The 27,744-nt window shown below is 48.0% G+C and overlaps 9 protein-coding genes across 9 annotated transcripts; 7 read left to right on the top strand and 2 right to left on the bottom strand.

The window, feature by feature from the left end:
* Nucleotides 1-24: 24 nt before the first annotated feature.
* LY89DRAFT_491717 (uncharacterized protein) lies at nt 25-3,430 on the bottom strand. Its single transcript, XM_018207904.1, has 4 exons — nt 3,172-3,430; nt 3,012-3,122; nt 2,025-2,959; nt 25-1,978 (listed from the first exon to the last, which is right to left on the bottom strand). The coding sequence occupies exons 1-4, from the start codon at nt 3,178-3,180 to the stop codon at nt 226-228; spliced, it is 2,808 nt and encodes a 935-aa protein (XP_018073841.1). The 5' UTR covers nt 3,181-3,430; the 3' UTR covers nt 25-225.
* Nucleotides 3,431-5,720: 2,290 nt separating this feature from the next.
* On the top strand, nt 5,721-8,268 carry LY89DRAFT_716980 (subtilisin-like protein). The gene is made up of 5 exons (XM_018218305.1): nt 5,721-6,208; nt 6,254-6,729; nt 6,777-6,982; nt 7,029-7,152; nt 7,199-8,268. Exons 1-5 carry the CDS (start codon nt 5,945-5,947, stop codon nt 8,058-8,060), a joined length of 1,932 nt encoding a protein of 643 aa, XP_018073840.1. The 5' UTR covers nt 5,721-5,944; the 3' UTR covers nt 8,061-8,268.
* A 687-nt stretch (nt 8,269-8,955) lies between these two features.
* LY89DRAFT_716979 (uncharacterized protein) lies at nt 8,956-11,264 on the top strand (the record flags this gene model as incomplete). Its single annotated transcript, XM_018218304.1, has 2 exons — nt 8,956-9,702; nt 9,798-11,264. The coding sequence occupies 2 exons, from the start codon at nt 8,956-8,958 to the stop codon at nt 10,839-10,841; spliced, it is 1,791 nt and encodes a 596-aa protein (XP_018073839.1). The 3' UTR covers nt 10,842-11,264.
* An 858-nt stretch (nt 11,265-12,122) lies between these two features.
* On the top strand, nt 12,123-13,722 carry LY89DRAFT_667431 (uncharacterized protein; the record flags this gene model as incomplete). Its single annotated transcript, XM_018212977.1, has 3 exons — nt 12,123-12,608; nt 12,644-12,830; nt 13,211-13,722. The coding sequence occupies 3 exons, from the start codon at nt 12,123-12,125 to the stop codon at nt 13,720-13,722; spliced, it is 1,185 nt and encodes a 394-aa protein (XP_018073838.1).
* On the bottom strand, nt 13,677-14,744 carry LY89DRAFT_683307 (uncharacterized protein). Its single transcript, XM_018214679.1, has 3 exons — nt 14,236-14,744; nt 14,063-14,186; nt 13,677-14,013 (listed from the first exon to the last, which is right to left on the bottom strand). Exons 1-3 carry the CDS (start codon nt 14,395-14,397, stop codon nt 13,931-13,933), a joined length of 369 nt encoding a protein of 122 aa, XP_018073837.1. The 5' UTR covers nt 14,398-14,744; the 3' UTR covers nt 13,677-13,930.
* Nucleotides 14,448-19,218, top strand: LY89DRAFT_491627 (P-type ATPase-like protein). The gene is made up of 4 exons (XM_018207902.1): nt 14,448-18,056; nt 18,101-18,687; nt 18,735-18,815; nt 18,859-19,218. The coding sequence occupies exons 1-4, from the start codon at nt 14,862-14,864 to the stop codon at nt 19,037-19,039; spliced, it is 4,044 nt and encodes a 1,347-aa protein (XP_018073836.1). The 5' UTR covers nt 14,448-14,861; the 3' UTR covers nt 19,040-19,218.
* A 1,124-nt stretch (nt 19,219-20,342) lies between these two features.
* Nucleotides 20,343-21,220, top strand: LY89DRAFT_491658 (uncharacterized protein). Its single transcript, XM_018207903.1, has one exon. It carries the CDS (start codon nt 20,478-20,480, stop codon nt 21,111-21,113), a length of 636 nt encoding a protein of 211 aa, XP_018073835.1. The 5' UTR covers nt 20,343-20,477; the 3' UTR covers nt 21,114-21,220.
* A 210-nt stretch (nt 21,221-21,430) lies between these two features.
* LY89DRAFT_491530 (uncharacterized protein) lies at nt 21,431-22,890 on the top strand. The gene has a single exon (XM_018207901.1). It carries the CDS (start codon nt 21,830-21,832, stop codon nt 22,517-22,519), a length of 690 nt encoding a protein of 229 aa, XP_018073834.1. The 5' UTR covers nt 21,431-21,829; the 3' UTR covers nt 22,520-22,890.
* Nucleotides 22,891-23,366: 476 nt separating this feature from the next.
* Nucleotides 23,367-24,906, top strand: LY89DRAFT_667427 (uncharacterized protein; the record flags this gene model as incomplete). Its single annotated transcript, XM_018212976.1, has 4 exons — nt 23,367-23,444; nt 23,611-23,635; nt 23,707-24,145; nt 24,606-24,906. The coding sequence occupies 4 exons, from the start codon at nt 23,367-23,369 to the stop codon at nt 24,904-24,906; spliced, it is 843 nt and encodes a 280-aa protein (XP_018073833.1).
* Between the last annotated feature and the right edge of the window lie 2,838 nt (nt 24,907-27,744).

The raw sequence follows: 27,744 nt of genomic DNA, 5'->3' as shown, positions 1-27,744 counted from the left end.
TTCAACTTGGCGATAAGGGATACTTCCCGAGGGGTCCATGAGCCATATATAGAAAATTAAAGAGATACATAGTACTACATCACGAATCCCGACAAGAGTTGTGCCCACACACAGCAAGACTTCGAACAGAAAGAAGTAAAACTCTCATTGCAAAAAGGTATCAATATCATATATGCCCGACCAAACCGCACAGCCAACCAACCATCCTCCCAAGAAAATCGCTCGCTAAACATATTTAACCTCTCCGAACAAGCCCGCTCGAACCTGAACCAACGCCGCTAACTCTAACAAGAACTCTTGCAGGACGATAACGTTTGTCAGGATATGGTTCACGGTGACTAGCTTCTCCCCGGTTTTCGCTTCTGCCCTCTCATCAGTACCGGAGATGCTGCCATCAACACTGCTTTCCTTGCTTCCCTCATCGACTGGTGCCTTGAGATTGGGGAACGGGATGGGCGGCACAGCTCCCTTCGCAGGAGGCAGTCCGACTTTGCGAGCAAGGATACTTTGGTCAATGGCAGCGAAAGCAGCAGCCTGGCTTGCTGGTACACCATTCCTTGGATCTGCGCCTCTCAGCGGACTTGGTGAGAATGCCCGAGAGTGTGCTCTTGAAGCGCTATCCGTGTTCATAGGGAATTGTGGAGGAGGGACTGCGCTACGGGATGTGGTTGGTGTTGCGAAGCCATATCCGCCACTGAGACCACTGCTGCTTTTTTCAACACTCCGTCGTCCTCGTGGAGAATTTGAGCGGGATGGGGTAGCGAGCTCGGGAAAGATACGCTGTGCTAATGAATCTAGTGCCGATGGTCGAGGTGGTGATGATGAGCGAGAAGGAGATTCGAAGCTTGATCGGGGAGGAGCGGCCGAGCGGATTGGTATTGGAGTAGCTGTTGCGGATGAGGCGGCCTGGAATGCTTCCCGGCGTTGTTGTAGTAGGTCATCAAAGCGTGGTATATCGTTTCGATAAGTTGACACTTGGTCGACGAGTATTTTGAGCTGCGTAAGGAACGGTGGAATTTGAGACCTTGTCCAGTCGAGATTCCGCCTGGCTTTCTTCAGACTTTGAAGCTGTGCCAATTCTTGGTCTTCAATACAGTCGCTGATGCCGAAAGAGATAAAGCCCTCAGTCTCTTCCTCGTCTTCTTCGAAAACATACTTGGTAGGATCTGGGAGCAACCAGCCATCGATGCGCATAAAACCACAAGTTGCAAGGTCAACAACGGTCCCCGTCAGAGACAAATTCGTCTCAACTGAATTCGTGAAAAACGTTGTCATGATAGTCAGCAATGTCTTTAGCATAGGATCTTCGGGTCGTAGGGTATGCGGTCTAATATCTCGAGGCGCTCCGGGGATCGACGCCAAGGAGCCTGGGAACTTAGTGGTGCCTCCAGCAGATTTCGGTGCCACCAAAGTAATCGAGCATGGATGACTCTCCAATATACTCATGCAGTCTTTGACATGATTGTCATAGATATCATCGAAGTTATCATCACCTCCTACACCTCCAGCCAGTGAAAGAATGAAATCCATTTCCATCTCATGTGCACCCACAGTGCGCACTGGCCCGTCCGACAAAACTTGACTCGTCCAGAGCAGAGTCGTTACGGCATATCTGTGATGCCGCCTCAAAATAACTGAAACTAGCTGAAGGGTGACAGAAATCGTCTGTTCACTTGGAGATCGTAGTCCTCCTTGAATCAAATCAACCAAGTTGAAGAGAGCAGGAGTTGATGTTGTATCAACTTGCGTTGCCATCATCATAGTTGCTAGATCCATTGACTTTCTTTTCCTAGCTGCACTGACCGACGCTCGGGATCCTGTTGGGGCAGGAGTTGTATCTGGTAGTGCGAGCAGATAATGGAGGATGAGATGGATCATGTCTGGGTGGTCAAGAGCTTCTAGGATTCGACGAAGGTATGTGAGTACTGCTACAGACGAGCCACCATCTACATCGGATGATTCTAGCAATGAAGGATAGCTGCCGTTGTCAGTGTATGGAATGGTAATGGAAAGAATTAGCTCACAGTAATTGCTGGAGGAAGATGACTTGAAAATGTTCCAACAATGTTGACTTTACTTCGCTCGACTTGCAATGGTTGAGGACATCCTGCCAGAAGACAAGATGGGACAAGAAAGTCTCCATATGCATCTGGAAGTCGGGTGACGACGAGCTGACGATTTCTGACGTAGTATTGGGTTGCTGGTAGTCGGACAGAGCCAAGATTGGGGGTAAATCATCAAGTGGATGATCGATAACCAATTTCCTGCTCAACTGACTGTACAAAGCTCCGAGTCCAGTCGCCATCAGCGTTGCTAGATCACTTTCCACAATCCATTGCTCCAGGGCAACCGAACTTGAAGCTGCTTCGATGATATAGAGTAGACCGGTCCTGGCGAAGTCTCCTATCCTTCCTTCGTGGTGGATGTAGTCTATCAGAAGGTAGAACAATGGAAAGTCCTCCTTCTGTGTTTTCCCAGTGAACTTCTCGTGTGAGCCTTGTCCTCCATTCTGTGGTTCCTCGCGGTCTTGAGTAGCAAACCAAGCAGGCAGAATCTCGGGGTCGAGTCGGATTTTGGTCGTGATGTTAAACGACAATTCTACAACCTCCACTTCGGTGTCCGAGCCTAGTCGTATGCTATTCGCGCCTGTAATTCGAACCAGCAGATTCATCAAACTTCTCGAAAAAGCCTCGTTCTCCACGAAATCCTCCTCTTCGCTATCAATCAAGGTCGCAAACAAGGCCACTCCCTCTCGAATAATGCCTTCATTGTATGAGGTCGTGGCTATCTTGCCTATGGGGACGTATATCTGCTTCGAGGATGCAAAGGTAATGCACGGATGTGGTAGTGGCCGTCTCGACTCATCACTGAGTATTGCTGTAAGATCCTGGAGACTATCTCGGATGTTCTCTGCTGCTTCGTAATCCCTAGCCAGATTCGACGCGCCGCGCCATGTTTGCTGCAGTCCACATCAGTCATGCCTTTCGGGAATGGTTATGGGAGCCGCATACAAGAAGTTGGCTGTATTCCCGCTTGAAGCGTGCCAGACGCTTCTCTGGGTCCTTGGACGAACCTTTGTTGCCAGCTGGGGCAAGGGAAGTGCCCGCGATCAAGCGTGACCACTGTATTTCCTGTCAGCAGATACACAGAGATGAATCTGGTGATACTCACAAAGTCCATGGCTGGATGTGCATCATGACTCTCTCGGTCGCATTAATATAATCTGGAGCTCAAACGCGCGGATGTCGCTTCATAAAATAATTCCGCTATTTGCAGGGATCTGAGGCGGTTGAATTTAAGGTGGAGCATGGAGAGTGGCTTGACTGCGGGTTCAGCCACAAGCCGAGCTCGGCCCGGACACCAGGTCCCAAATACCCGTAAACTTCAGAGAGGTATATACTGCATGACTCATACATGTCAATATACTCCCGTACGAAGATATTCCAGGAGACAACCACAACCAGCTCCATTGGCGTAGTCGTCAGGCCAACAGGCCAACAATTTCAAGCCAGTCGTGTCACCATTCCTTCAGCTGAAATCCACACATTGCTCGCTCTCTTGGCTGGCTGAATTCACGAAATTCTGTTGGCTTTGGCTTGGATGGCATCCACCTGCTAGTGCCGACGCTGGATTGCGAGAGGTCTGCTGTACGAGAAACATGTTTCTCTCGTGCAATGTAAATGCGTCTGTCACTGCTTGTGGAATGCTCATTCCACAACCCCTCAGCTTCTAGGATATAAAGCATCAGCTTCGCAGTCCAAGGCTCCGATCTTCTATTCCTTTACCCTTCACTTCATCCTTCCCATTCGCTCTACAATTTCTGCTCATCTCAAATCAATCCAATATCCGACCTCCCAATATGTTACCTCCCATCATAATTCCAGTGCCAGCTAAGACCAAAGTCGTTTACTTGACCGCCATATCTCTCTACAAAGATGAGTCGGAGGTGTCTGTAAATTGGCATACCGGTTTCGTTGAGCAGGGTTCCGATGTTCAGTTCGGTACCAAATTCGTCGGCCCAAGTTCTACTCACGTGCTTGGAGATGAGGTCTTTAAGTTGCCTGTCATCACAATCTCGGACATTCCAAAAGAGCTTCTGGTCAGCATGAATTTCAAGGACACTATAAGTCATCAACATTCCATTACCGGCCCAGTCACTACCAAAGTCGGTCCCGCAGGCGATGCCGAACAGGTTCAAATCTCAGGCTATGCTTTCGGGGACCACAAGCACGAGAGACCTACTACCATCACGATCTTGTTCCAAGAACCGATGGCAGGAGTACTGCCACCATTGAATTAATTTGAGCTTCGAGGTGGAAGGTACGAGTCTTCTCACGCGCGGTCAAGTGACAATTTGCCAATAGCTGACGCTCACAGACATCGTGGATGGATGTTGACGTGATGGAGAAGATGAAGGATTGCACGCAAGAAAATGTCAGGCGATTAATTGTTTCGGAAGTTCTGTTCCTTTCTTCTATTCTTGAAGGCAGTGTTGAACGGCACGGCATATTACTTTATATTGCGTGCATGGCAGCTGAGCCCTGCGGATAGTCCACGGGAGGCAAGGAAGCAAGATTGATTGATTGATAACGTGCAGAACACATGGATTTCAAATTGAAATGACAACATGGACAATCAAATACCAGCTCACCGGAAAGTTCGTCTGAAAATCGCATTGTGATGAGCTTCTGCTTGTGCAGTAGAGGATCTGGTCTGCCGTCCAAGTGAAATTCCGACGAGGTCACGAACTCGGCTAAGAAATAGACTTCACGGACGCTAAGCTGACGACTTATTCTCCACTCCTTCTTGGCAACGTCGACGACCTTCTCCTTTCATCGCAAGACACCGCACTTATGAGACTCTTTGTCAGTCCGGTCAAAGCCACACTGCCCACTCTTATCGTGATCCCCAAGCACCAATGTGCGAGGTTACCACCTTTTGACCACGAGCGATTGGTTGTGGGCCCCTGAAGCCCAGCAAGGGATCAGCAGGGTCTGGTTCTTGGTCCGTGACCAAACGCAATCGAGGCTGCATCCGCCGCGCTCAACTCAGTCAACCTCGCCCCAACATCCTGCAACATCCTGCATAAAGTTTTGCTCAGCCAACCCGCAGTCAACATCTCCTTCCTGAAGTAGCCTTTTACTCCACGATCTATGTGCCGCTTTGCTGCTTCCGCTCTTTTTCCCGGACGCTTAGCCTTGCTTGCCGACACTTATTATATCGAGTGCCGGCTCTTCCATTCATGGCCCTCACCTCGCCTTGTCTACCCCTCGCTAGTCTTCACGGCGCGTCAAGGATGCAGCTTCCTAAGATCGCCCCCTCGTCCGATCATCCCTCTTGCTTATGACCCTTGTGATAAGTGTTCAGATAAGGTCATGATAAGGATCGCAGCATGACACGAGCACTTGAGTGCATATTCTATCGCATATTGGGCTTTACTCTAAATGACGCTATATTGCTCTGCATGTCTACCTTCCAGAAAACGATTTCAGTACCGACGGATTTGGCAGTCAGTGGTCGCTAAATGCAGTTCGAGTCAGCGCAATAGAACTATATGTTTGGGAAGCGCTCAGTAGTGCTTTGTGATGGTGTCCGAAGCATAAGATGAATGTCACGATGCTCCTTGTCGCCAAGAGCGTCGCTCCCGCTGGCAAGTAACATGGCCGAGAAGTTCTGATCACTGCCAAACCTGCCTATTGAAGGTCTAGCGGCAGATGCATGCAAGAAAGCTGCGGAGGATTCTTATCGAGAATAAGATTCTGGCAAGGAACATGGCATGGACTGACCTCAGTCTCCATCACAGCAAGTTCTTTGTCAACGACCCAGTGGGCCAAGCGGCCTGTGCATGGATCGTGCGCTACAGCTCCAGTTGTTATAAAATGCATGCCTCTCTCCGTTTCTAATTTTGTTTCTGTACTGTAGACCTCTCCATTCATACTGCATCATGAAGTTCTCTACTCTTGCTGTTCTCAGCGGGCTTGCGGCCTCGACCTTTGCCACCCCTACCCCTCCAACTCATGTTGTACATGAGAAGCGAGAACATCAACTCAACAAGTGGTCACGACGAAGTGTCAAGCTCAATCGTGATGCCGTTATTCCCATGTCAATCGGGTTGACACAGTCAAATCTTGACCAAGGTTATGAATTCTTGATGGATGTCTCTCACCCTGAGAGTCAAAACTATGGAAAGCATTGGTCTATGCAAAAGGTATTTGGCTTGTCCAAGTTTGTGAACAATTACTTATACAATTAGATCAAAGAGACTTTTGCTCCCTCACCTGCTACCATTGAAGCTGTGAAGTCATGGCTCATTGAGAGTGGAATCGAGCAAGAAAGACACAAACTCTCAAATAGTTTAAGTTGGATAAGATTCAACGTCACTGTTGAAGAAGCAGAGTCACTACTCAAGACCGAATACAGCATCTACGAAAACACCAATACCGGCAAGGAGCATCTCGCTTGTGAAGATTACAGTGTTCCGGCTCACATCCAAGAGCATATTGACTTCATCACTCCCACCATTCACTTCGATGCTACCGTCAAGAAGGAGAAGAAGACGAGGGACTTGCAAACTCGTGCCATGAAAGTCAAGCCAACAAAACTTATTATGCCAGGACCTGATACAGTCCCTCAACCAGAAGTCAAGTACACGCTAGCAAACTGCTATGAGTACATCACTCCAGACTGTCTTAGAGCTTTGTACAACTTCACAAACGGCACTCTCGCACAGTAAGCTCTTTCGATTTCCTACTCTGAGTAATGGCTCACGTGATCAGATCTTCGTACGGAATTGTTGAGTACACGCCTCAAGCGTATCTGCAAAGTGATTTGAACCTGTTCTATTCCAACTTGCAACGCCAGATTGCTTCTGGCACTGCTCCAACGATAGACTTGATTGACGGTGCCACTGTTCAAACCTCCACCCAGAGCTTCGATGACAATGGAGAGTCTGATCTTGATTTGCAATATGCTATTGCTCTGGGTATGTTCTGTATCCATAATCCGAGACCTGGGCTAATTCCATCTAGTCTATCCTCAGAAAGTCACGTTATATCAGACAGGTGATGCTGTAGAAGGAGCTTCGTTCAACAACCTTCTTGATGCACTTGATGCTTCCTACTGCACCTCAGGTGGTGGAGACAATCCAACCTAGTAAGTCCAACGAATCACTGTCAGAAATATATCTAACATTTAACAGCGATGCGATCTATCCCGACACTGCATCCGGTGGGTACAAGGGTGCCGAGAACTGTGGCACCATCACCCCAGCCTCAGTCATCTCTACATCCTACGGCTACAACGAAGCCGATCTCCCAGCTGCCTACGAGGTCCGTCAATGCAACGAGTACATGAAGCTCGGTCTTGCAGGCACCTCAGTCCTCTACTCCTCTGGTGACTACGGCGTAGCAGGAAATGGTGGCGAATGCTGCACAGCCGCTAAATGCGTAGGAGGAACGTACAACTCTGGCTCCTCAGGGACATTCAACCCTGCCTTCCCGGCAACTTGCCCCTACATCACCTCAGTAGGCGCCACTCAAGTTAAACCCAACACAGCCGTCACAGCCACCAATCCCGAAGAGGCTTGCGAGACTGTCATCTATTCCGGTGGTGGCTTCAGCAACGTCTTTGCCATCCCAAGTTACCAAGCTTCTGCCGTAGCGACTTATTTCTCAGCCCATAAACCAACATACACTGCTACACAATACAACAATTCTCAAACTGTCAGAGGCTACCCCGATGTGGCGGCTAATGGAGCGAATTATGTCGTCGCAGTAGACGGTTCTCTATCCCTTGTCTACGGAACCTCTGCTTCGTCCCCAGTGTTCGGCTCTATTATCACACTGATCAATGAGCAGAGAGTAGCGGCTGGCAAGGCGGCAGTGGGATTCTTGAATCCTACGCTTTATGCTAATCCCAGTGCGTTCACGGATATCATTTCAGGAGGCAATCAGGGGTGTGGGACGAATGGGTTTACCGCTGTGGCGGGTTGGGATCCTGTTACTGGGTTGGGAACACCGAATTATCCTAAGCTGTTGGCTGTTTTCTTGGCGTTGTCTTAGATGATAAGTTGGATTGATGTGTTGGTGTCACGTGTGAGCGGGTGTTGATTGGAACTGGAATTTTGGGAAATTTTCACTGTATCTTTTTGAAAAGGATAATTTGAAGCTATTTAACGCTCAATCTGGTGGCTCTGATTCTGTTATTACCTTTATCCGAAGGATAAAGAGCCTCACCCGAAGAGTTCTAACGAGGAATTTCAACCCGCAATTCTTTTCACGTGATTCTGGTCCTCGAGAAGATTTTATTGGCTTTTGGGCAAAATTACTCCCATAAATTGAGGCGTACGTAGCACATTAATGCTTTACTCCTATATTGCTTGTGTTGCACTGACTGCACTGCACTGTACACTACAAGCTCGGCTACAGCCAGTTGTGCAGTAATAAGGCTCTATAGTCCGTACAATTAGTACCATACTGCTACTTATAGAGCCTTCAGACTCTGCACTTAGTGCTGTACAGTGACTGAATATAGAGCCTCAAGCTCATATTATAGCTTCATAGTGCTCATATATGGAGTACTTGAATGCTCTTCAACATAAGACGGATAAAGGCTCGGTAGCCCATCCCGATAAAGACGTCTGTTCTGATACGATAGACCTCCCGACGTTATACAAGGCACGTGTCGGATCATCATCGGGAGGCAAGCTTCCCCGCTTTCTCAATATAACATCAACTTCAATGCCTGGCAAGTTCAACTCTTGACAACCTCAATGCCTGAAAACTTCAATTCCTGGCATCTTCAACTCCTGACATCTTCAACTTCTGACATCTGTTTCAAAGACATCAACTTTGTGTGGTACAATTTAAACACCGCACATCAATCTTAACTCCCGTCTTCTATCGACGTCTTCGCACTCTTTCGTCTCAGCAATTTACTCGAGTAGAAACGACCACCATGAGCCTTCAGAGCCTTCCTCTAGAGGTCTTGCAACACATTTGCAGCTATCTCGGCCACAAAGACCTCCGAGTGGTCTCCACAACCAGCAAAGAATGCCAATCAGCCGCAAATGTGCACTTGCTGTGCAGGATTGATATCAAAGCTTTAGGTCGAGAGGAATTGCAGAGTGATGTGGGCCGTTGGAGATCCATACTTGAGCGTACAGTCGGCTTTGCTTATGTGAACCAAGTGTTCATCACAGCCTATATGCCTTGTGAAGAAGACCACATTCGAGAGGTCGACACAGCAGCACCAGAAGTACGGAAAGGCTTTTTCGCGCTCGATTCGAATAAGGTACCACTTATGAACATCGATGAAGAAAATGATTCCTGGGCCCCACTTGCTCAACTTATTCACCAACTTCCTGCACTTTCAGACGTACATTTTCATTGCGCGAACCAATTCCCTCGTACTCTTCTGGATACACTCCATCACAAAGTTCCTTTGTGCAAGCTACCAATTTCCAAGTTTCATTTGCGCAGTTTATATGAGCCCTATATGGATCCTCGCGAAGTTGCACTTATTAAATCGCCATGTCTGAACGGTGTCCAAGCATCATGTCGACGATTTGACAGTCAAGACAGAGTGGACTACAACCAGGATGCTCTCTATCGGATTGCATCTGGCTTGGCCCCGAACTTGAGAATTGTCAAAAGCTATCTGGCGGACTGGGATGCTAACAGATCCGCTCTCAACAGTCCCAGAGTACGTTGGCAAGGTTTCTCGTTCGACCACGACAAAAATCCATCAACCGCGGATGTATAGAGCTCTTGGACCTGCACCATTACGACCCAGGTGAGCTAATCATCTGGGAAGCTCATATCGACTTTTCCAAACTTGAGATCCTGTCCTTACGCTGCTATGAGGAATACTCCAATATTGCGGAATGGCTTCGGTCTATGCAAAACTACGCCTTGGACTCTCTCAGGACGTTGCGGATGTATGTTACGGAACGGTCTCCAGACGAACAGTACTACCAATCTTTCGATTCGTTTATCCGAAGTTTGAAACCTCTCACATGCCTGATGATCAGGGCAAATCTTCGTCCCAACGCGCTTGAAGCCATCGTTGAGCGCCACGGTCCGTCCTTACGCGTGCTCTCCTTCGATCACTTCCCCGTCGATCACGTCCCTGATACTGGCCGGCCCCAAATTGAATTGCATCATGTGCAGCTCCTCCAGAAACACTGCCCTCTGCTTGCTGATCTGACGCTGCGTATCCCGCGCTCGAAAGGAGATGCACAAGAAGTGATGTTCTATAAGACGCTTGGATCTTTTCCAAGACTTCAGGTTCTTAGGCTGACCCTGGATTCTCCTTCATATGCTTTCGTGTTGAAGAACAATAACAACAGCTCGCTCCTGTTAAGCGACGTGAGTTTCGACGAATTTGACAGGCAGCCATTCTCCATGCAAGGACAGGTTATAATGGATGGGCTTTGCAACGGCCATGTCAGAGACTCTTTCATCAACCGAGCAATGGACGAGAAACTGGCCAGATCCATTCTGGAGATTATATCGACCGGCAAGCGAAACCCTCAGTTCCCAATCAAACACTTGGAGCTAAAGAATAGGACTCCATATTTCTCTCATCTAGCGAGAGATCGTCTCCTGCAACTTGGCCACGTCGAAGAACACATTGGAGAATCATGGTCATTTCACTCTGGCTCGGGAGATAACAAGCATGAAAACTTCGTCGCGAAACAAGGTTATCATAGTTCCATCATTAGGCCTCCTGTCCTTGATCCAGGTCTCGATGCAGTGTTTCGAAAAACTTGGCCGCGAAGAGATAATGATACCGGTCATTGGCAACAAGATTGGCACAGCTTTCCCCTTTTCACCACGTAGCACTCTAAGATATCTCGTCAAAATGTACGAGGGGTAAGTACCGTTCACTGATTGTCCGGAGCGCGTCTTTCAGAAGCGATGGAGGTTTTTATAGGTCAGCCAGTGAATTTGTGCGGCTAAATGGGGCAATGAGACTTGGGAGACGGTTGAAATTTCTGCATTGGTCTTTCCGCCTCTTGATTTTGTCCGATCGAGCCACGAAGTAACGTCTTGCCCTGGAATATCTGGCCAATACTTTCACGGAGTCCTAAGAGGAGCATAATGCACATTGTACCGTTATGCTGCCTTGATATTATGAGCTAAAAAAAGTCTGTTCAATCTTCCAAGCTTCATTGCGCGTGCTATCAATGAAGTTGAATACATTCGGCATGACTTCGAATAAGTTGTATAGATATCTTCCCAATGCTTAAACGAGAATATGATAAACAACATGAAAAGGATGATGTGCAACATATGAAAAGTGATTCGAAGTTCGAGGACTGAACTTCAAAGCTGACTGGTGTCTGAAAGAAGTATCAATTGGCAATACCCTCATTTGGCAGTTTCCTCGCTTGCAAGTTACCCTCAATTAGAACTCTCTTCATCTGGAAATAACTTCATTTGGGAATATCCTCACCTAGAATTACCTTCACTTGGCAATACCCTCAATTGGCAATATCCTCAGTTTGCAATATCCTCAGTTGGCAATATCCTCAGTCGGCATTACTTTCGACTGGCAATACCTTGAACTGGTAATACCCTCGGCGGGCAATATCCTCAGTTGGGAATACGAGAATATTGTGGCTTGGCGTCATTCAAATGCTAAAACTCGAAGCTATGCACGACTGAAAATGGTAGTCCTCCAAGATTGGTGAGTCAAAATGTCCGACCTGGGGAAAGGACTTTTGATTGCCAGAAAGTTTGAAACAGGCCCAAGATTTAGAGAGAGTATACTTATTTGCCAAAGTTTTGATCTCTTGATTTATTTCAGCAGATTTGAATTCCGTTGAGATAAAGAAATTGTACATTGTGGTGTGAGTGATTTGCGTCCTCAGGCCCAGCGGTGAAACTTTGGATTGCATATTGGGGCAGAGCAGAGTGAATGTATGTGACCTGTGACAGCTATTTTACGTCACATGTTCCACGAGAAGAGAAGTCACTATCTAAAGAACACCAAAACAAGAAACAAACTATTCACAGTGCAGAATTACTACGAAGCATCGACGCAACCAAACGACATCCGCAGTAAACCATCCAAATCTTACAGCACAAAGCAAAGCAAAGCAAAATTCATATGCCACCATGAATACCGACCAAAGCAAAGAAGACAAACTGCTTAACGACATGGTCCCTCCACCCGATCCTCTGCACACGGTCCCGCGTGTCCTAGATGACGCACTCACCGGCAAGCTCATGGAGCACTACGGCCTGTCCCGAATCCCAGAGATCTCCTCGGCATTCACCAGGTACTTCGAAGCACACGAGTACCACGATCGAAGGCGCGCCGTGAGAAGTTTCATCGCTGGACGAAGCAACCCTCAACCTCTCGAACGGGAACAAGAGGTAGAAGATGGCTTTGAAGAGCGAGGGGTTGAGAAACAAGCTCTGGAAAGTCTGATACCCATGTTGAAGGCGTTTTTGGTCGAGGTCAATAAAGATATCCAGCCATATTTGAGTGAGGATGGTGTTTTTGAGCTGTGGACGCTGGTTGAAGAGTGTAGGATCGCGATGGAGGATGGGGATGTATGGAGTTGCTATGGTATTGTGGCGAAGATTCACAAGGGGCTTGTAGGAGAAGTCGGAGATAAATGCAATATGTATAGACAATTGGCCGATGTGATAGAGAGCTTGTGTTCAATGCTTACGGAGAGGCATTGAGCGGCCGAGATATCTCTTTGGGAAAGGGCTTAAGCGGGCCGGACTGTAGGGCGGAGATCATGGCTGTTGTGGACCATGGCGATTGTGAATTATGGCAATTGTGGATCATGGCGGTTGTGGACTGCATATGGAGTGAGTGAGCTTGCAAAGTTTTAATGGTTATCGATGCTTTGGAACGTAGATCTTTCAATCGCGTATCGTCATGACAGACTAGCAAGTGACCCCAAACTTAAACTTTAACTGAAAAGCCAGGTAATGATCTACGACAGCAAAAGTTTACTCAGAGACAAAGAATATGACACTGGGATAGACCCACTTCAAGTCAGACATTGAACAACAATGTGTTTGCTGATTGTGACGTAATGACACGAAAGAATCAAAAGATATTGCGAAACTTGGGGCTTTCAACACGTATCAAAGCGAGGCAGGAAGTGGTACAAGTAGAGGAGGATGGACGAATAGTTCCCAACTTCTGAAAGCAATACGACTATTCAAAAGAATTTAGGTCAAAGTTCGACATCCTACCCCTTCAGACAGAGTTATGATCCAACAACAGTCTGCTGAGGAGTACAGTCTTGGTTGCGGCGACCTGTTACCAGAAATCAATACCACTACTGGTTACAGTCCTTTTCTGGACGACCCGCTACCACACTTTGCAGGAGCATTCAGGCGATACTTCTTCGCACATAATCATGTAGCGCAGTTCAACTCGCTCGATTGTGACAAAACAGAAGAGTTCAAGTACTTGTACGAGCTGCTGACACTCTTTGAAGCTCTGCAAAGTGAAGTACAGGCTGGCGGGGGTAGATTTTGCAACGATTCTGGAATTACTCTCCAATCATTGATGGATAGATGTACTGCAAAAAAGAGGATTGGAGACGATTCGGCATGTTTTCGTGTGGCAGAAGCGCTTCAGGCATGGCTAGTAGCGGAACTGCACTCAAGAAAGGACAACTGCACAGGGGACATGCAAATGTGGCTGCGGTATGAGGAGCTGATCGGCTCACTCGAATCAGTACAGTAGCGTTTGATACTGTAATACGTCAACAAAGATATTCATGATCCATTATTTCGTGAACAATATCTGTGTAGAGCCTCCAACCTCCATGAACCGACCAGTAAACGCCTCTATTGTACTCTAGTATACTCCATTGATTATGGTTTCTTTCCCTCTGTCCATATTGTCTGCGTGGTGACAATTGTGATCATCATCGTTCGTTCTTTTGCCTGACTCATTTCAAATTAAACTTTTGTCCAGTAATCACTGGTGCGGCTGTTGTTGACTTGGAATTCGCTTTGCCACACATTGGACACGCTGTATTATTTTAGCTTTTGCTAAACAGCCCGGAATACAGAGGACGTACCATTTGCTTTGTATGCGCATTTTTGACAATATGTTCGTCCTTGGTCAACCTTGGTCTTACATGTCGTGCAGGAGCTAGAATACGCCGCGTATGGATTTCTTGCTGTCTTCGACAGTAATTTACTCTACGATAATGTTAACCTTTGGATTCATAGACCGCAGATGTAAACTTGCCTTTCCTATCCCGTTGTTGCCCAGCGTTGCTGAGGTTTTCGTCTTGTCGCCACTCTTCGAGGATCCAGCTGGAGAGCCATAATACATCTCATTCTTCTTCTTTACACCTGGTGTAGCCAATGTCGTCGATTTTGCAAGTTTTTGACACTTTGCGCAAACCATCTTGAATGATGCAGAGTTGATGTTGACAGTGGAGAAGGCTGTATGATGAGGCTGAAGCGGAAAGCCAAAGCACCGATCAGGGACAACGCTAGCCACATTAGGTGTGTTCCAAGAGAATGTCAGGCAGCTTGAAAGAGATCAGACTGCTTTGAATTGTCAATGGCCTCCACATTCTCTGTTCACAGCTCATTGCAAACTTATTATTCGACGGATACCAGATTCTACCGTGGCGCTTCCTTCGACGCTGTCTTGGAAATTTCGTACACCTCGTACTCACGAATCCTCCAAAGAGGCTGAGCAGTTTGAACCAAAAGAAGCTTACTCTTTCTATCACCAACATCACCACGACTCCGCGAACACTTCGAATCGATTGCGAACTTCGGATTACACTATTTATCACATTTGGATGTTGGGGAAAGGGACAGCATCGTGCTGATTGCGACAATTCTTAGCTGTTCTCCAGCATGGCTGGGGCGCGTTCAAGCAACCGGAATGATCTCCTACTCGATCTGGGTGATGAACAACCAATTTACAATGATGGCCAGCGGGCCCCTATGAATGACGAAGATCTATTGCGAGCATACAATGCGGATCACGACGCTACACAACCTCGACCATCAGTATCTTATGATGACTTTGTAGGAGGAAGTGGAGAGACTCAACCCTCGAGGCCCTTACCTGGTGGACCAGGAACTGTTCCTGGAGCCGGTCCATATGCATCGGGCACATCAAATAGGACATACAGTCAGACCTCTGGACTAGGAAACTATCAACGATACGCAGATGATTTGGACGACTTCCCCGACGATGGCCAATCGATGTACTATCACCAAGGCGGGGCCGTCGCTGGTGATGGAGCTGGCATGGGAAAGCCCAGGAATCGAAATAGCGTGTTGAGTATGGGTGGAGGATTGATGGGGAAAGCAAAGAGTATGCTTGGAATGGCACCGGAGTACTCGGAGATGGACCTGCCTTTGACTGAAGCTGGAGGACGAGGCCGAATAGACTCGACACCAGCCACGCCCAAAATACCCGGGAAGAAATTCGATGTTGGCAAGTTCAAATTTGGATTTGGACGTGGAAAACCAGATCCGTCAACATTGGGACCAAGGATAATACACCTGAACAATCCTCCTGCGAACAGCGCGAACAAATATGTGGACAATCACATTTCGACGGCGAAGTACAATATTGCAACTTTCGTGCCAAAGTTCTTGCTGGAGCAATTCTCCAAATTTGCCAACATTTTCTTCTTGTTTACTGCTGCGCTTCAACAGATACCGAATATTTCGCCTACAAATAGATACACTACGATTGGACCTTTGATCTTGGTGTTACTGGTTTCGGCGGGTAAAGAATTGGTGGAGGACTACAAGAGAAAGACCTCAGACAAGACTTTGAATAATTCAAAAGCTCGTGTCTTGAAGGGGAGCCAATTTGAAGAGACGAGATGGGTGAACGTTGCAGTAGGTGATATAGTGCGTGTGGAGTCAGAAGAGCCGTTCCCGGCAGATATCGTTCTGCTTGCCAGTTCAGAACCTGAAGGTCTATGTTATATCGAGACGGCAAATCTTGATGGAGAGACCAATCTCAAAATCAAGCAAGCTATCCCGGAGACATGTATCATGGTTAGCTCGAGTGATTTGAGCAGACTAGGTGGACGACTACGATCAGAGCAGCCTAACAGCAGTCTTTATACCTACGAAGCAACTCTGACTGTAGCTGCTGGAGGAGGTGAGAAAGAGCTTCCGCTTCAACCAGATCAACTACTCCTTCGTGGAGCAACACTCCGAAATACTCCTTGGATTCATGGAGTTGTTGTCTTCACTGGCCATGAGACAAAACTCATGCGAAATGCCACGGCGACACCAATCAAGAGGACAGCGGTCGAACGTCAACTCAACATCCTTGTCCTTCTCTTGGTCGGTATCTTGGTGGCCCTCAGCATTATAAGTTCTGTTGGTGACCTGATCGTGAGAAGCTTCCACGCCTCGGAGTTGAGCTACCTTGGGTACTCAGTATCATCATCGGCGCTGCAAAAAGTCCAACAGTTCTGGTCCGACATCTTCACATATTGGGTCTTGTACTCGGCTCTCGTTCCCATTTCACTCTTCGTTACTATCGAATTGGTCAAGTACTGGCACGCCATTCTGATCAATGATGACTTGGACATGTATTACGAGAAGACGGACACTCCTGCGGTGTGTCGTACTTCGAGTCTGGTCGAAGAACTGGGAATGGTTGAGTACATATTCTCAGACAAGACTGGTACTTTGACATGCAATCAAATGGAGTTCAAGCAATGCTCCATTAGTGGTATTCAGTACGCCGAAGAGGTACCCGAAGACCGCCGCGCTACCTTCCAAGATGGTGTTGAGATTGGTATTCACGACTTCAACAGATTGAAGGAAAATATCAAGACACATGAATCGAGCGTCGCCATCCATCATTTCCTAGCACTACTCTCAACTTGCCATACCGTCATTCCAGAAAGATTAGAGGAGAAGGGCGGAGTCATCAAATATCAAGCAGCATCACCAGATGAAGGGGCATTGGTGGAAGGTGCAGTGTTGATGGGCTACCAATTTACGGCCCGAAAGCCAAGATCCGTCCAGATCACAGTTGAAGGCAAGGAGTACGAATATGAGCTACTAGCCGTATGCGAATTCAACTCTACACGAAAGCGAATGTCAACCATTTTTCGATGCCCTGATGGAAGAATCAGATGCTATTGCAAAGGTGCTGATACCGTCATTCTCGAGCGATTGAATTCCGATAATCCACATGTCGAAGCTACGCTCCAGCATCTCGAAGAATATGCCTCTGAGGGTCTGCGAACACTTTGTCTTGCAATGCGCGAGATTCCGGAACAAGAGTTTCAAGAGTGGTGGCAAATTTTCGATAGGGCTCAGACGACAGTCAGTGGAAATCGCGCCGATGAGCTTGACAAGGCAGCAGAACTACTCGAGCATGATTTTTACCTTCTCGGTGCTACTGCTATTGAAGATCGTCTCCAAGACGGTGTCCCAGAGACCATTCACACCCTACAGGAAGCTGGCATCAAGGTCTGGGTTCTAACCGGAGATCGTCAAGAGACTGCCATAAATATCGGCATGAGTTGCAAGTTGATCAGTGAAGACATGACACTGCTGATCGTGAATGAGGAATCTGCAGCCATGACACGAGACAATATTCAGAAGAAGCTCGATGCAATCCGGACGCAGGGTGATGGTACCATTGCGATGGAAACATTGGCTCTCGTCATTGACGGAAAGTCTCTGACATACGCATTAGAGAAGGATCTCGAGAAGAACTTCTTAGATCTCGCTGTGATGTGCAAAGCAGTAATCTGCTGTCGTGTATCACCTTTGCAGAAAGCTTTGGTCGTCAAACTTGTCAAGCGCCATCTCAAAGCTATTCTTCTTGCCATTGGCGATGGAGCGAACGACGTTTCAATGATTCAAGCTGCACATATCGGTGTTGGTATTAGTGGTATGGAAGGTCTTCAAGCTGCTCGGAGTGCCGATGTGGCTATTGGTCAATTCAGGTATCTGCGGAAATTGCTACTCGTCCATGGAGCCTGGAGCTACCAAAGAGTCAGCAAGACTATTCTCTATTCTTTCTACAAGAACATCACCTTGTACATGACACAATTTTGGGTAAGCGCTACATTGTATTCTGGCGACTCGTCTAACGTCTATAGTACTCCTTCCAAAATGCCTTCTCCGGAGAAGTCATCTACGAATCATGGACCTTATCCTTCTATAACGTATTCTTCACGCTCTTACCGCCCCTTGCGATGGGCATCTTTGATCAATTCGTTTCTGCTCGCCTACTCGATCGATACCCTCAATTGTACCAACTTGGTCAAAAGAATACCTTCTTCAAGATGCATTCATTCTTCTCGTGGGTCGGGAATGGATTTTACCATTCCTTGATCTTGTACATCTGTTCGGAGGGAATTTGGTGGCTCGACTTGCCTCAAAGTGATGGTAAAACCGCTGGACATTGGGTATGGGGTACAGCCTTGTACACCGCTGTTCTTGCGACGGTGCTAGGGAAAGCGGCGTTGGTCACCAACATCTGGACGAAGTATCATGTCATTGCCATACCTGGCAGCATGATTATCTGGATAGTCTTTGTCGCAGTCTATGCAACTGTGGCTCCCAAACTTGGGTTCTCGACGGAATATGAAGGAGTTGTGCCAAGATTGTTCCCAAGTCCAATTTTCTGGCTGCAAGGATTGGTCCTACCTATTCTTTGCTTGTCAAGAGACTTTGCGTGGAAATAGTAAGTTCACCGAAGAGACTGTATACGAGTTTTGTTAACGTGACTAGTGCCAAACGCATGTACTATCCTCAATCATATCATCATATCCAAGAGATTCAGAAGTACAACATCCAAGATTACAGACCGAGGTATGTCACTACTACTTATCGTTTTGCAATGCTAACGATTTAGGATGGAACAATTCCAAAAAGCTATCCGCAAAGTCCGACAAGTACAGCGAATGCGCAAACAACGTGGATACGCTTTCTCACAAGCAGACGAGTCACAAACACGTGTATTGCAAGCTTATGATACGACGAGGGAGCGTGGTAGATATGGTGAAATGGCAAGTTCGAGGCCGGGTGGTAGATAATGGCTGTATGATCTTTGGGTACCAGTGTACTTGATTGTTTAAAGTGTTTGGGTTTAGGGGGAGAGAATACCTGTGAATGAAAGGAATGAATGCAAATGCTCAAATGGTGTTTTGGGTGGTCCATAGGTGCATGGATGTGTGTGATAATCCGAAGATTTGCCCCCCTAAAGTCTATCATTGTCTAGGCTGTGATGTTGATGTTATGAGAGCCGCAGCAATTTAGCGTAAGTCGGACAATCAAGAATGCGCCGCTTCCTTTTATATCCAATTTTGGGCTTGTTCTTGCCAAAAGTTATTTGATATCGATGCGATAGCCTGCAGTATTAGATTGAACATAAGATTGGTTGATCTCTGTCTTCTAGGTCACACCTATGGAGGCAATCATGTTCTGTCACAGTGAGAGACATCCAGGCTGAATCTTCTTTTACGTACATGCGTTGATGCAGAAAAGTCTGATGAGGTCTAAATGTCCCTCTTCCAGATCGAGATTCTGGAAGGGCTTATGTCAAAATCGACGATGACTATTTATACTCCCATAAGTCTTCTGAAATGGATGATCATCTCGCAAGGCTTAAGTGGCCCCCATTCACGGATTGCAGATCCTCGCAATCTGCATCGTTCTATTGTTAGAATATACTAGATCTGGCATTGCTCTCATCGATGAAGCTGTCAACTCACATGCTCGCAATCACGTGTCGTTTCGCATTGATGTTTCCACTGAAATCTGAGACGACCTCCTAACCTTTCAATGTTAGACACCCGAGTTTTACCTATTAGCGAGAGTTCACTTGGCAAGCCAAGCATTTCTACTCGCGCAGGCGTCCGTTCAAGAGCCTCCTGCGACATTCCAGACCTCATGGTTCCCTGTCCACGCAAGCAATGTCTTTGAGCCCCATCACCCGCACGGGAATATGACAGGGAGATCCTCAATTCCCCGACGTTCTCAATGGAGCCAAGTCCGGTATTCCAAGCCCTATCAAACCAAACTATTACTACCAAGCAAGGTCTCGGAAGTTTGCGACGGCTTGGACACGATCTTGGCCACCTGCCAAGCGGATTGGCAAGTCTCACTGCTATTCAAAGTCTTGTTTGTTTTGCTGTACCCATTTCTCTAATCCATACTCAAGCTTCAATTTACTCTCGGCGATCTTGGCTGCTGCGCGCATGATGGGGATTATCGTTCTATGCTGTAAATTTTGTCTTGATGATTTTCCAATATTAGCACAGGCCCGCGAAGGAGAGTCTTGGTACTCATGCTGGACTCAATACATAAAAAGTGTCTCGATCCCCAAGTTCTCCGGTTCTTCAGCGGTGCTCAATAATTCGTACGATACCCAATCATTTTTCAGAAGCAAGTCTTCTTCTTTCGGCATTTCTATTCTTCTCTCTTTTCATTTCTGCTTCATATAAAGCTTTTCAAAAACAAAATACCGCCAACATGCAATACCCAAGCGCTTACATCGCCCTCTTCGCTGCTACGGCCGTCCTCTCCATCCCCGTCCCCTTGAACATCAACATGGGTGCCTATTCGCCTGCCTTGGTGGTCGGTGATGGTGCCATTGGATTCAAAGGCACGGAATCAGTCACCCAGATCATGAACACACTCGAAGGCGCAGCAGCCAGCGGAGCAGCCACAAACGGAGCCGCAAACGCAGCACCTGCCGCAGCCGCCGCTCCTGCAGCTACTCAAGCTGGCATCACGCAAGCTGGCGTCACTGAGCAAGCACCTGCCACCAACACCGCGCCCGAAGTCGTTCCTCAAGGCGAACTTCCACAAGGCATGGGCAAGAATGTCGTTACTGCTCGTGACGAAGAGGAGTTAGATCTCGAAGAGCTCTACACCGAAGTCGCGAAGCGGTTGACACCCGAGGAGGAAATCGAGATCGATGAGGAGGTCGAGGAAGAAGATGCGGAGAAAAAGGTGAAGAGAGATCTGGCTGGCTTTAATGCGGCGCTAAATTATGCTGCAGGTGCGCTGAAGACGAGTCCGGAGGTACAATTGGGAACTGGGGAGGGGGGGTCTGGCGTTGGTATTACGGTCAACCCTTCGAGCAATACTACCAGAGTCGGATAGAAGGTCGGGACAACGGGAGGAGAAATTGGGTGTTGGGGTTGGTGGGACATTTATATATGAAGTCTTGTATTGTATAGCGACTTGTTAATCAGATCATCAATGGATGCTTTCGTCCTATTCAATCCAAGGCTGTGAGTTCTAAAGATTACCTAGCTGTAGCCTCTTACCAATATTTCATGTATTTGAGTAGTGAGACGCATGCCCATGCATTCTACACGCTCTCTTGTACACCTGTCCTCGACACATGAGCACGCCTTTCTTTTATAGTTTAAGATATCAACGTCTGGGCATCACACTTCTTGACTGAGTATTTCTAAGGTTGAACTATTTTCTCGGTTTGAATTTCGACCTTAATCATTCCCTTGATTGATACTCTGACTTCTGGAGTAACGTCTCACTTGACGGTCCCTTCAGTTGAGCGTTCCTTCACTCGAGCATTCCCTCGTTTGGGGCTTTTATCACTCGACTTGGGAATAAAACGGCAACCGCTCACAGATACTGAATAACATCACCGAGAATGAGAGTAAAGTCCAAGTTCCCTACTGATTGGTAATTCCTGAGCGGTGTGGGGTGCAGATAAGCGCTAACCAGATCCGACAAACTTGACACCTTTGATCACGACCTCCGAACCAAGATTCTCTCAACCAAAGTATCGTATGTAAATAAAGTTCCAAGCTACCCTCCCTCATCTATAGCATCATCTCCCACCACCAACCATGACAGCCCCTCCATCCCCACCACCCCTCCAACTCACCAGCCCCCGCCTAACTCTAGAGCTCTTCTCCCGCTCCAATCCCGCACACTACGCCCTCATGCTCGGCGTCATCAACAACCCCATCGCCCACGCCACCATGGGCGACTACGGCATCCGCACCGCCTCGCAACTCGACGCCCTGAACCAAGCCACGTTCCTCCGCTCCCCGATCTCCTTTCCTCAAGAACTCATCTACATCCTGCAGCTGCACCTCAAATCCGACGCCGAGACCGAGACCGAGACCATGATCGGCGCCGTAACGCTCGCTCAGAGAAGCAGCACCATCCCCCCGGATATCGGGTGGGCGCTGCTTCCGGCGTATATGGGGAAGGGATATGCGACCGAGGCCGCGGGGGAGCTTTTAAGGTGGGTGAGGGAGAGTTGGGGGGTGGGCGTTTGTACGTGGCCGGATGAGAGGAATGGGGGGAGTGTGCGGGTTGCGGAGAAGCTGGGGTTTGTGGATGGGGGGTTTGTGAGGAGTGTTGATGGGCATGGGGAGGTGAGGGATGAGGATGAGGGGAGGGTTGATGGGGGGGGGGAGTTGATTAGGACTTGGGTTTTGCCCGGGATGAGGAGGTTGGATGAGGGTGGGGTTGTTGAGATTAGTTTTTGGGGAGAGCAAGGTGGAGGAATGAGAGCGCGTGGAGAATGAAGTCAGGGTGAGGAGAAGGGAAATTGAGGTTGAGATCTAGACTTATAAGGATAATATTTTCTCAAAGTTTGTTGGACAATATGATCGGCTTAAATCCGGAATGGGTAAAGGACTTTGAAGCAGGTTGCGCAAAATAGCTTCTGTGTTACAATCGCTCTGCGGTTCACTTCTTCTGTCCGTGTAACTTTTAATACTTCTTGCGTACATATCAAGAAAGCGTCTTGAAAGCTCAGCATGACCTAACTAAATACTCCAGATCTGCCCATTCTACACACACCACCTCTCCGAACCCTCTTCTGCAGCAAACCCTCCATCCTCAAATCCTCACCATTAAAAAAAACTCCCCAGCCCTTCCACGCGAACAAGCCAAGACCCCCCTCCCCACAAGCATAACCCCTCCGCCCCCCTATCCAAGCCTCGCTTGTCCCGCCAAGTCGCATCCCGGACACACCAAGTGAAACATCCGCTTCAGCTTCAGCCTCAACGACACACACACACTCTCTTTCTCTTTTCTTCCTGCCTTTGAATGGATAATGATCGTACCATTCGGATTCTTCGCTTGAGCCAAGAGTATAGGATGAGTTGAGACAGAGGTAAGAAAGAATCTCGGAGAAAAATTGAGGGGAGGGGAGAGGTGGATATTGGGTGGTGATATTGGGGTGTGGTGATGGAAAGCTTGTTCTTCTAGGTTTTCTGGTTTGCTGTGTTGAGTTGAAGAGGGGTTGACTTTTTTTTTTTTGTGCCATTTCTGGTGTGGTGGATGACGTTTTCGTATTCTTTCTCATTCATCGAATTTCCTGTCGTCGTCGTCGTCAATTCTTCAGCACAACCAAAATCACCAGCAATAATGAACTCCCTCATCCTCCTCTTCCTCGCCCTCCCAGCATCCAACTCCCAAACCATAACCGGAATCCCCGAATGCGCTGTACGTCCCACCTTTCCCCTTTCAAGACATCCACTAACCACCCGCTTTCGAAAAACAGAAACAATGCGCCCTAACCTACCTCGCCACACACCCCGACTGCAGTTCTCTTAATACGCAGCCTTGTATCTGTGCTTACCTGTCTTACTACTCTGCTTGTGTGGCGGAGAGTTGTAATGGGACAGATGCTGCTGGTATGTCAATCTTCATCCCCAGGAACATAATTTCGAGAATGTGGAAATGACAGAAAACTGATAATGAATAGAAGCAACACAATCCCCAATCCCGTACTACATCCCCGAAGCTACGATCTCGATCGAGCCAACGGGTACAGAGACGGTGTGTCCGCTGTCTATGACGTTGGATACGCCGAGTTTTGGCGCTGGGTCTGTTACAGCGACGCAGACGAGGAGTGATGGAGCGGGGAGTGAGAGCGCGGTGGTGACTTCACGAGCTTCGACGACGGTGGGAGGAGAGAGTGTGACAGGAACAGTCATAGATGGAAAGACGACAGCTCCGCAAACTGCGAGTAGAACTTCAACGGCGACAGGAACAGAGACAGAGACAGAGACAGAGACAGAGACAGAGACAGAGACAGAGACAGAGACAGAGACAGAGACAGAGACAGAGACAGAGACAGGGCCTGTAGCTACCTTCACGGGTGCAGGGAGCGCGATGACGCCTAGTCCTTGGACTGGGAGTTTGTATGTTGGTGCTGTGATCGGGCTTTTGATTCCGTTCTTTGCTGGGTTTGGGGTGAGAATTTTCTAGGTGTCGTTCTTGGTGTTGGTTCTGATTGTGGTTGTGATTGTGGAGGGGAGCGAAGAGACGTAGAAATGTAGTTAGCTAATTTATATTGCCAGGAAAGGGAGCAGCTCGTCGTCTCAACGGGAGGGAGATACGTCAAGAAACTTGTCTGAGGTTTTGTTCGGTAGTTTAGAAATCTTGAATGAGGCTTTTAGAAGATTGGAGATATCAACACTTGTCTGTCCGGGTGGTGCCAGCTTTGCTTGACTAATGCCAACTCCACAACTCACCCCATCTCCACATAAATCGCATGAATTCAAAAATTGGATCATCAACAACATCCAAGATCCCCCAACTTCCAGAATCCACAACATCTAGAACGCTCAACTCCCGAACCCGGCACTTGCAAACCCTTAGTCAAGATCCAATTGAGCACATACTCCGCAACAACCTCATCTCCATCAATCGATGCCTCACTCAGACCACAACTCACCTCACCTCATTCCCCACTGTCCACATCCTCCCGAGCCCGAACCGGCAAGCATCAACGTCGACCGGCATACCGATAGAACAAGCATCGAGGCGTGCAAGCAAGCAAAGACTGGAAGCGAGCGAGACCCCTCCGGAAGCCCCGGATCTGGTGCCGCGCTGCGCTGCAGCTGCACTTCGCGAGATCTGCCGGGCTGGCTGCGGGTGTATCCGCTGCGAGGAGGATTGATCTCGACTTCTTTGGGTTGACAGTGCGTTTTGTTCGGATCCGTGGATTGAGATGAAGGGAGAGGGAAGGATGGAATTGATTCATAACGGCTTTTGATATTGATCGTTCGATGGATCTGCACTTGCGACTACAAGAGGAAGCAATGATTGTAGGAAGAATAGTAGGCGCGCGGTATACCCATGGATTATGAGAAAGTAGGGAAGTTCGGTAACCTATTCTTGACACGACAACCCCTTGGTCTAGAAGCCGAAGCCGAAGATCTGTTTCACTAGAACGCAGAATCTTCCTTGAAGGATACCCTATTTTCTCTCATCTCCAATGGCAGCAACGAAGATGAATAGGCAGACATTAAACAAAATAACCTTGAACGTAGTTCGTTCTCCACAGAAAAAAATCACATGTCCCGACGTCATGGTTCTAGACCACCTCTTTTCTCCAGTTGTTTTCGCTATGCGCGCGTCTTACGCGCAAATGGACAACTCATCTCTTCTGGTGAAGGGGTTTTTTGTTAGGGGATGTGAGTGAGTGAGTGAGTGAGTGAGTGAGTGAGTGAGTGAGGGAGGTGCGACGTCATCTGGTTTTGGTGAGAGAAGGAGGAATTATGAGATAGCCGCTATCAACGAAAACATCGTGGGATGGATGCGGTGCAGCGGGAAAGATCTGAGACAGGGCCGAATAGCGTGCGTGTGGAGAGGAGGAGGAGGGTTGGGCAAGACGGGATCATGCATCCTCTGTACGAGCACCTGAGCTCTTGACTCGAGACTGACTCGGTATTGTTTCTGTGGATTTTCCAGGTAAATAATTAAATGGGATAGAAAGGAAAGAAAGAAAGAATGAAAGGAACATCTCGGTATTCCCAGATTATTTCATGCATTAGTAGGAACTTTATATCGGCGAGGGGGAGATGCTGATTGGTGGTGCTTATCCGGGTCAATTGCGGCACCCCACGGGTACCTTTCTGTCTTTTTGTCTGTGATCTGCGACCTTGAAGGAAAGCTTGATGTCTGGATCTTTACTGTATGATGCGCAGGAAGAGGGGCACAACATCCCTCCGTCGAGACCAAGTGAAGTTTGTACGGTAAGAAGAAGAGATCTCCCCTCTTTGCCCTCCAATCGCCGTCCAAGATCATATCTTCAGTATCTCTCAAGGTGGCTGCTTCCTCCATCCATCCATCTATCCATCCAACTATCAAGGTATGTCAACTGTACCCCCAAAATAACTCTCCTCTCTGCCGCGCAAATCCGCTTGTAAGCAAGCAAGCAGAAGACCAGGATGACGAAAGAGGCGGATCCGCCGGGTTGCCCTCTTTGGTGCGTTTGTGCCTGCAGACAATCTATGCAGGTGCTGTGAGGGTGAGCCACAGATTGACCTTGTTGTGACCTTGGATGTGTGGTGGGGGTTAGTACAGAGGAGAGGAAAAGAGGGGTTGTGGTGGTTGTTCAGCGAGGCCTTGATGGGTAGATGTGCATGTATGAATGAGTTTAGCTGTATGTATGTATGTATGTATGTATGTGAGTCTGCGGTACGAGAGAGAGCAGATTCGAGTCGTTTTCCCTACTGTAACCTTTCTCCATTTTTTCCCATTTTTTACGGTGATGCGCGGATGTGCTGGAAATAATGAAGGGGAGGGATGATTGGAGACCGCACACAACATGGCATAACCACATGGCTCAGTTGACTGGGCTGGGCGGGCTGACTGGGCACTTGACTCGTTTGGTGGTGGGGGTTCGGGGTTCTGGCAACACAGCTTGGATCATCTACGAGGAGTGGACCTTGTTGGTGCGGCGCGAGAGGAGAGGAGAGGAGACGAGACGAGACGAGACGAGCGAACGGAAGACGCAACTCTGTGAGACAGACACGCCAGAAAATATAATCCAACCTAAATACCCGCTGCATGAGCTGGAAATCCACGTATGCAAGCAGCCCTTCGAGACTCTGCAGACCACGGATGATGCAATTTGTCCGTCTGGTGGAGTGCAATGCTGGTGGACCTGTGAATGTCGACCTATATTATAGACGGGACCCCTCACTTCCATTAAGAGAGAGAGAAAGACTTGACTTGACTCGACTGAAAACTGTTGTCCTCTTTCTATTGATTAATGAACCGTTGATCAAGAAGCAAGAAGCAAGAACCTGACTCTTGAATGAACACCTGAGCAAGACATTCATCCATCCTTCCTCTGGGCCTCTGTCACTCCCATCTCACTCTCACTCTCACTCTCACTCTGGCTATTATTATTCATTACTCTCCCGTTTTACGAAAGACACGAGTGAGGATAAAAGCCTAGAGCACGCCATATCAAAATCACACCTTAAGCGGTCAGCGACAAGCAATCAAAATTTTTCACTCACTGCTTGCTTCAACAGCATCTCGGCCTCTTTTTCAGCGCTTCTCTAACCACGATCGGTTGGCGACGGATATATATCCCAGATAACACCGTCCGTCGTACACTTCGGTGCACACCTTCTATTGTCTATCGCACTGCCGTTCGTCCAATTCACGTCCATCAAATTTCCTGTCCCGGGCTCCTATCATTCAGCGGTCAAGGAAGGGAAAATATAACCTTAGTCTGTCGGAGAAAAAAAAGATCCCAGATAACAAACCACTCCTCATAACCAACCAACGCCCATTTCACAACTCGCCATCCATCTTTTCTTTCTCGTCTCACGATAATTTCGCTCTCCGCTGTCGGACACTCTATCTCGTCGTCCACAGGATCAGATCTCCCATCGCGGTGCGCTGCATCAGATTATATATCCAGCGGGTGCCCTTTATCAATCGACCGGCCGTTATCGCTCCCCTCCACTTCGCAGGCCGAGGCGTCGAGTCATCCTTA

This window comes from Mollisia scopiformis (assembly GCF_001500285.1).
Source record: "Mollisia scopiformis unplaced genomic scaffold LY89scaffold_8, whole genome shotgun sequence".
Classification (NCBI taxonomy): domain Eukaryota; kingdom Fungi; phylum Ascomycota; class Leotiomycetes; order Helotiales; family Mollisiaceae; genus Mollisia; species Mollisia scopiformis.
Note: the sequence above shows the minus strand (reverse complement) of the source record. Positions and strands in the feature narration are given on the sequence as shown.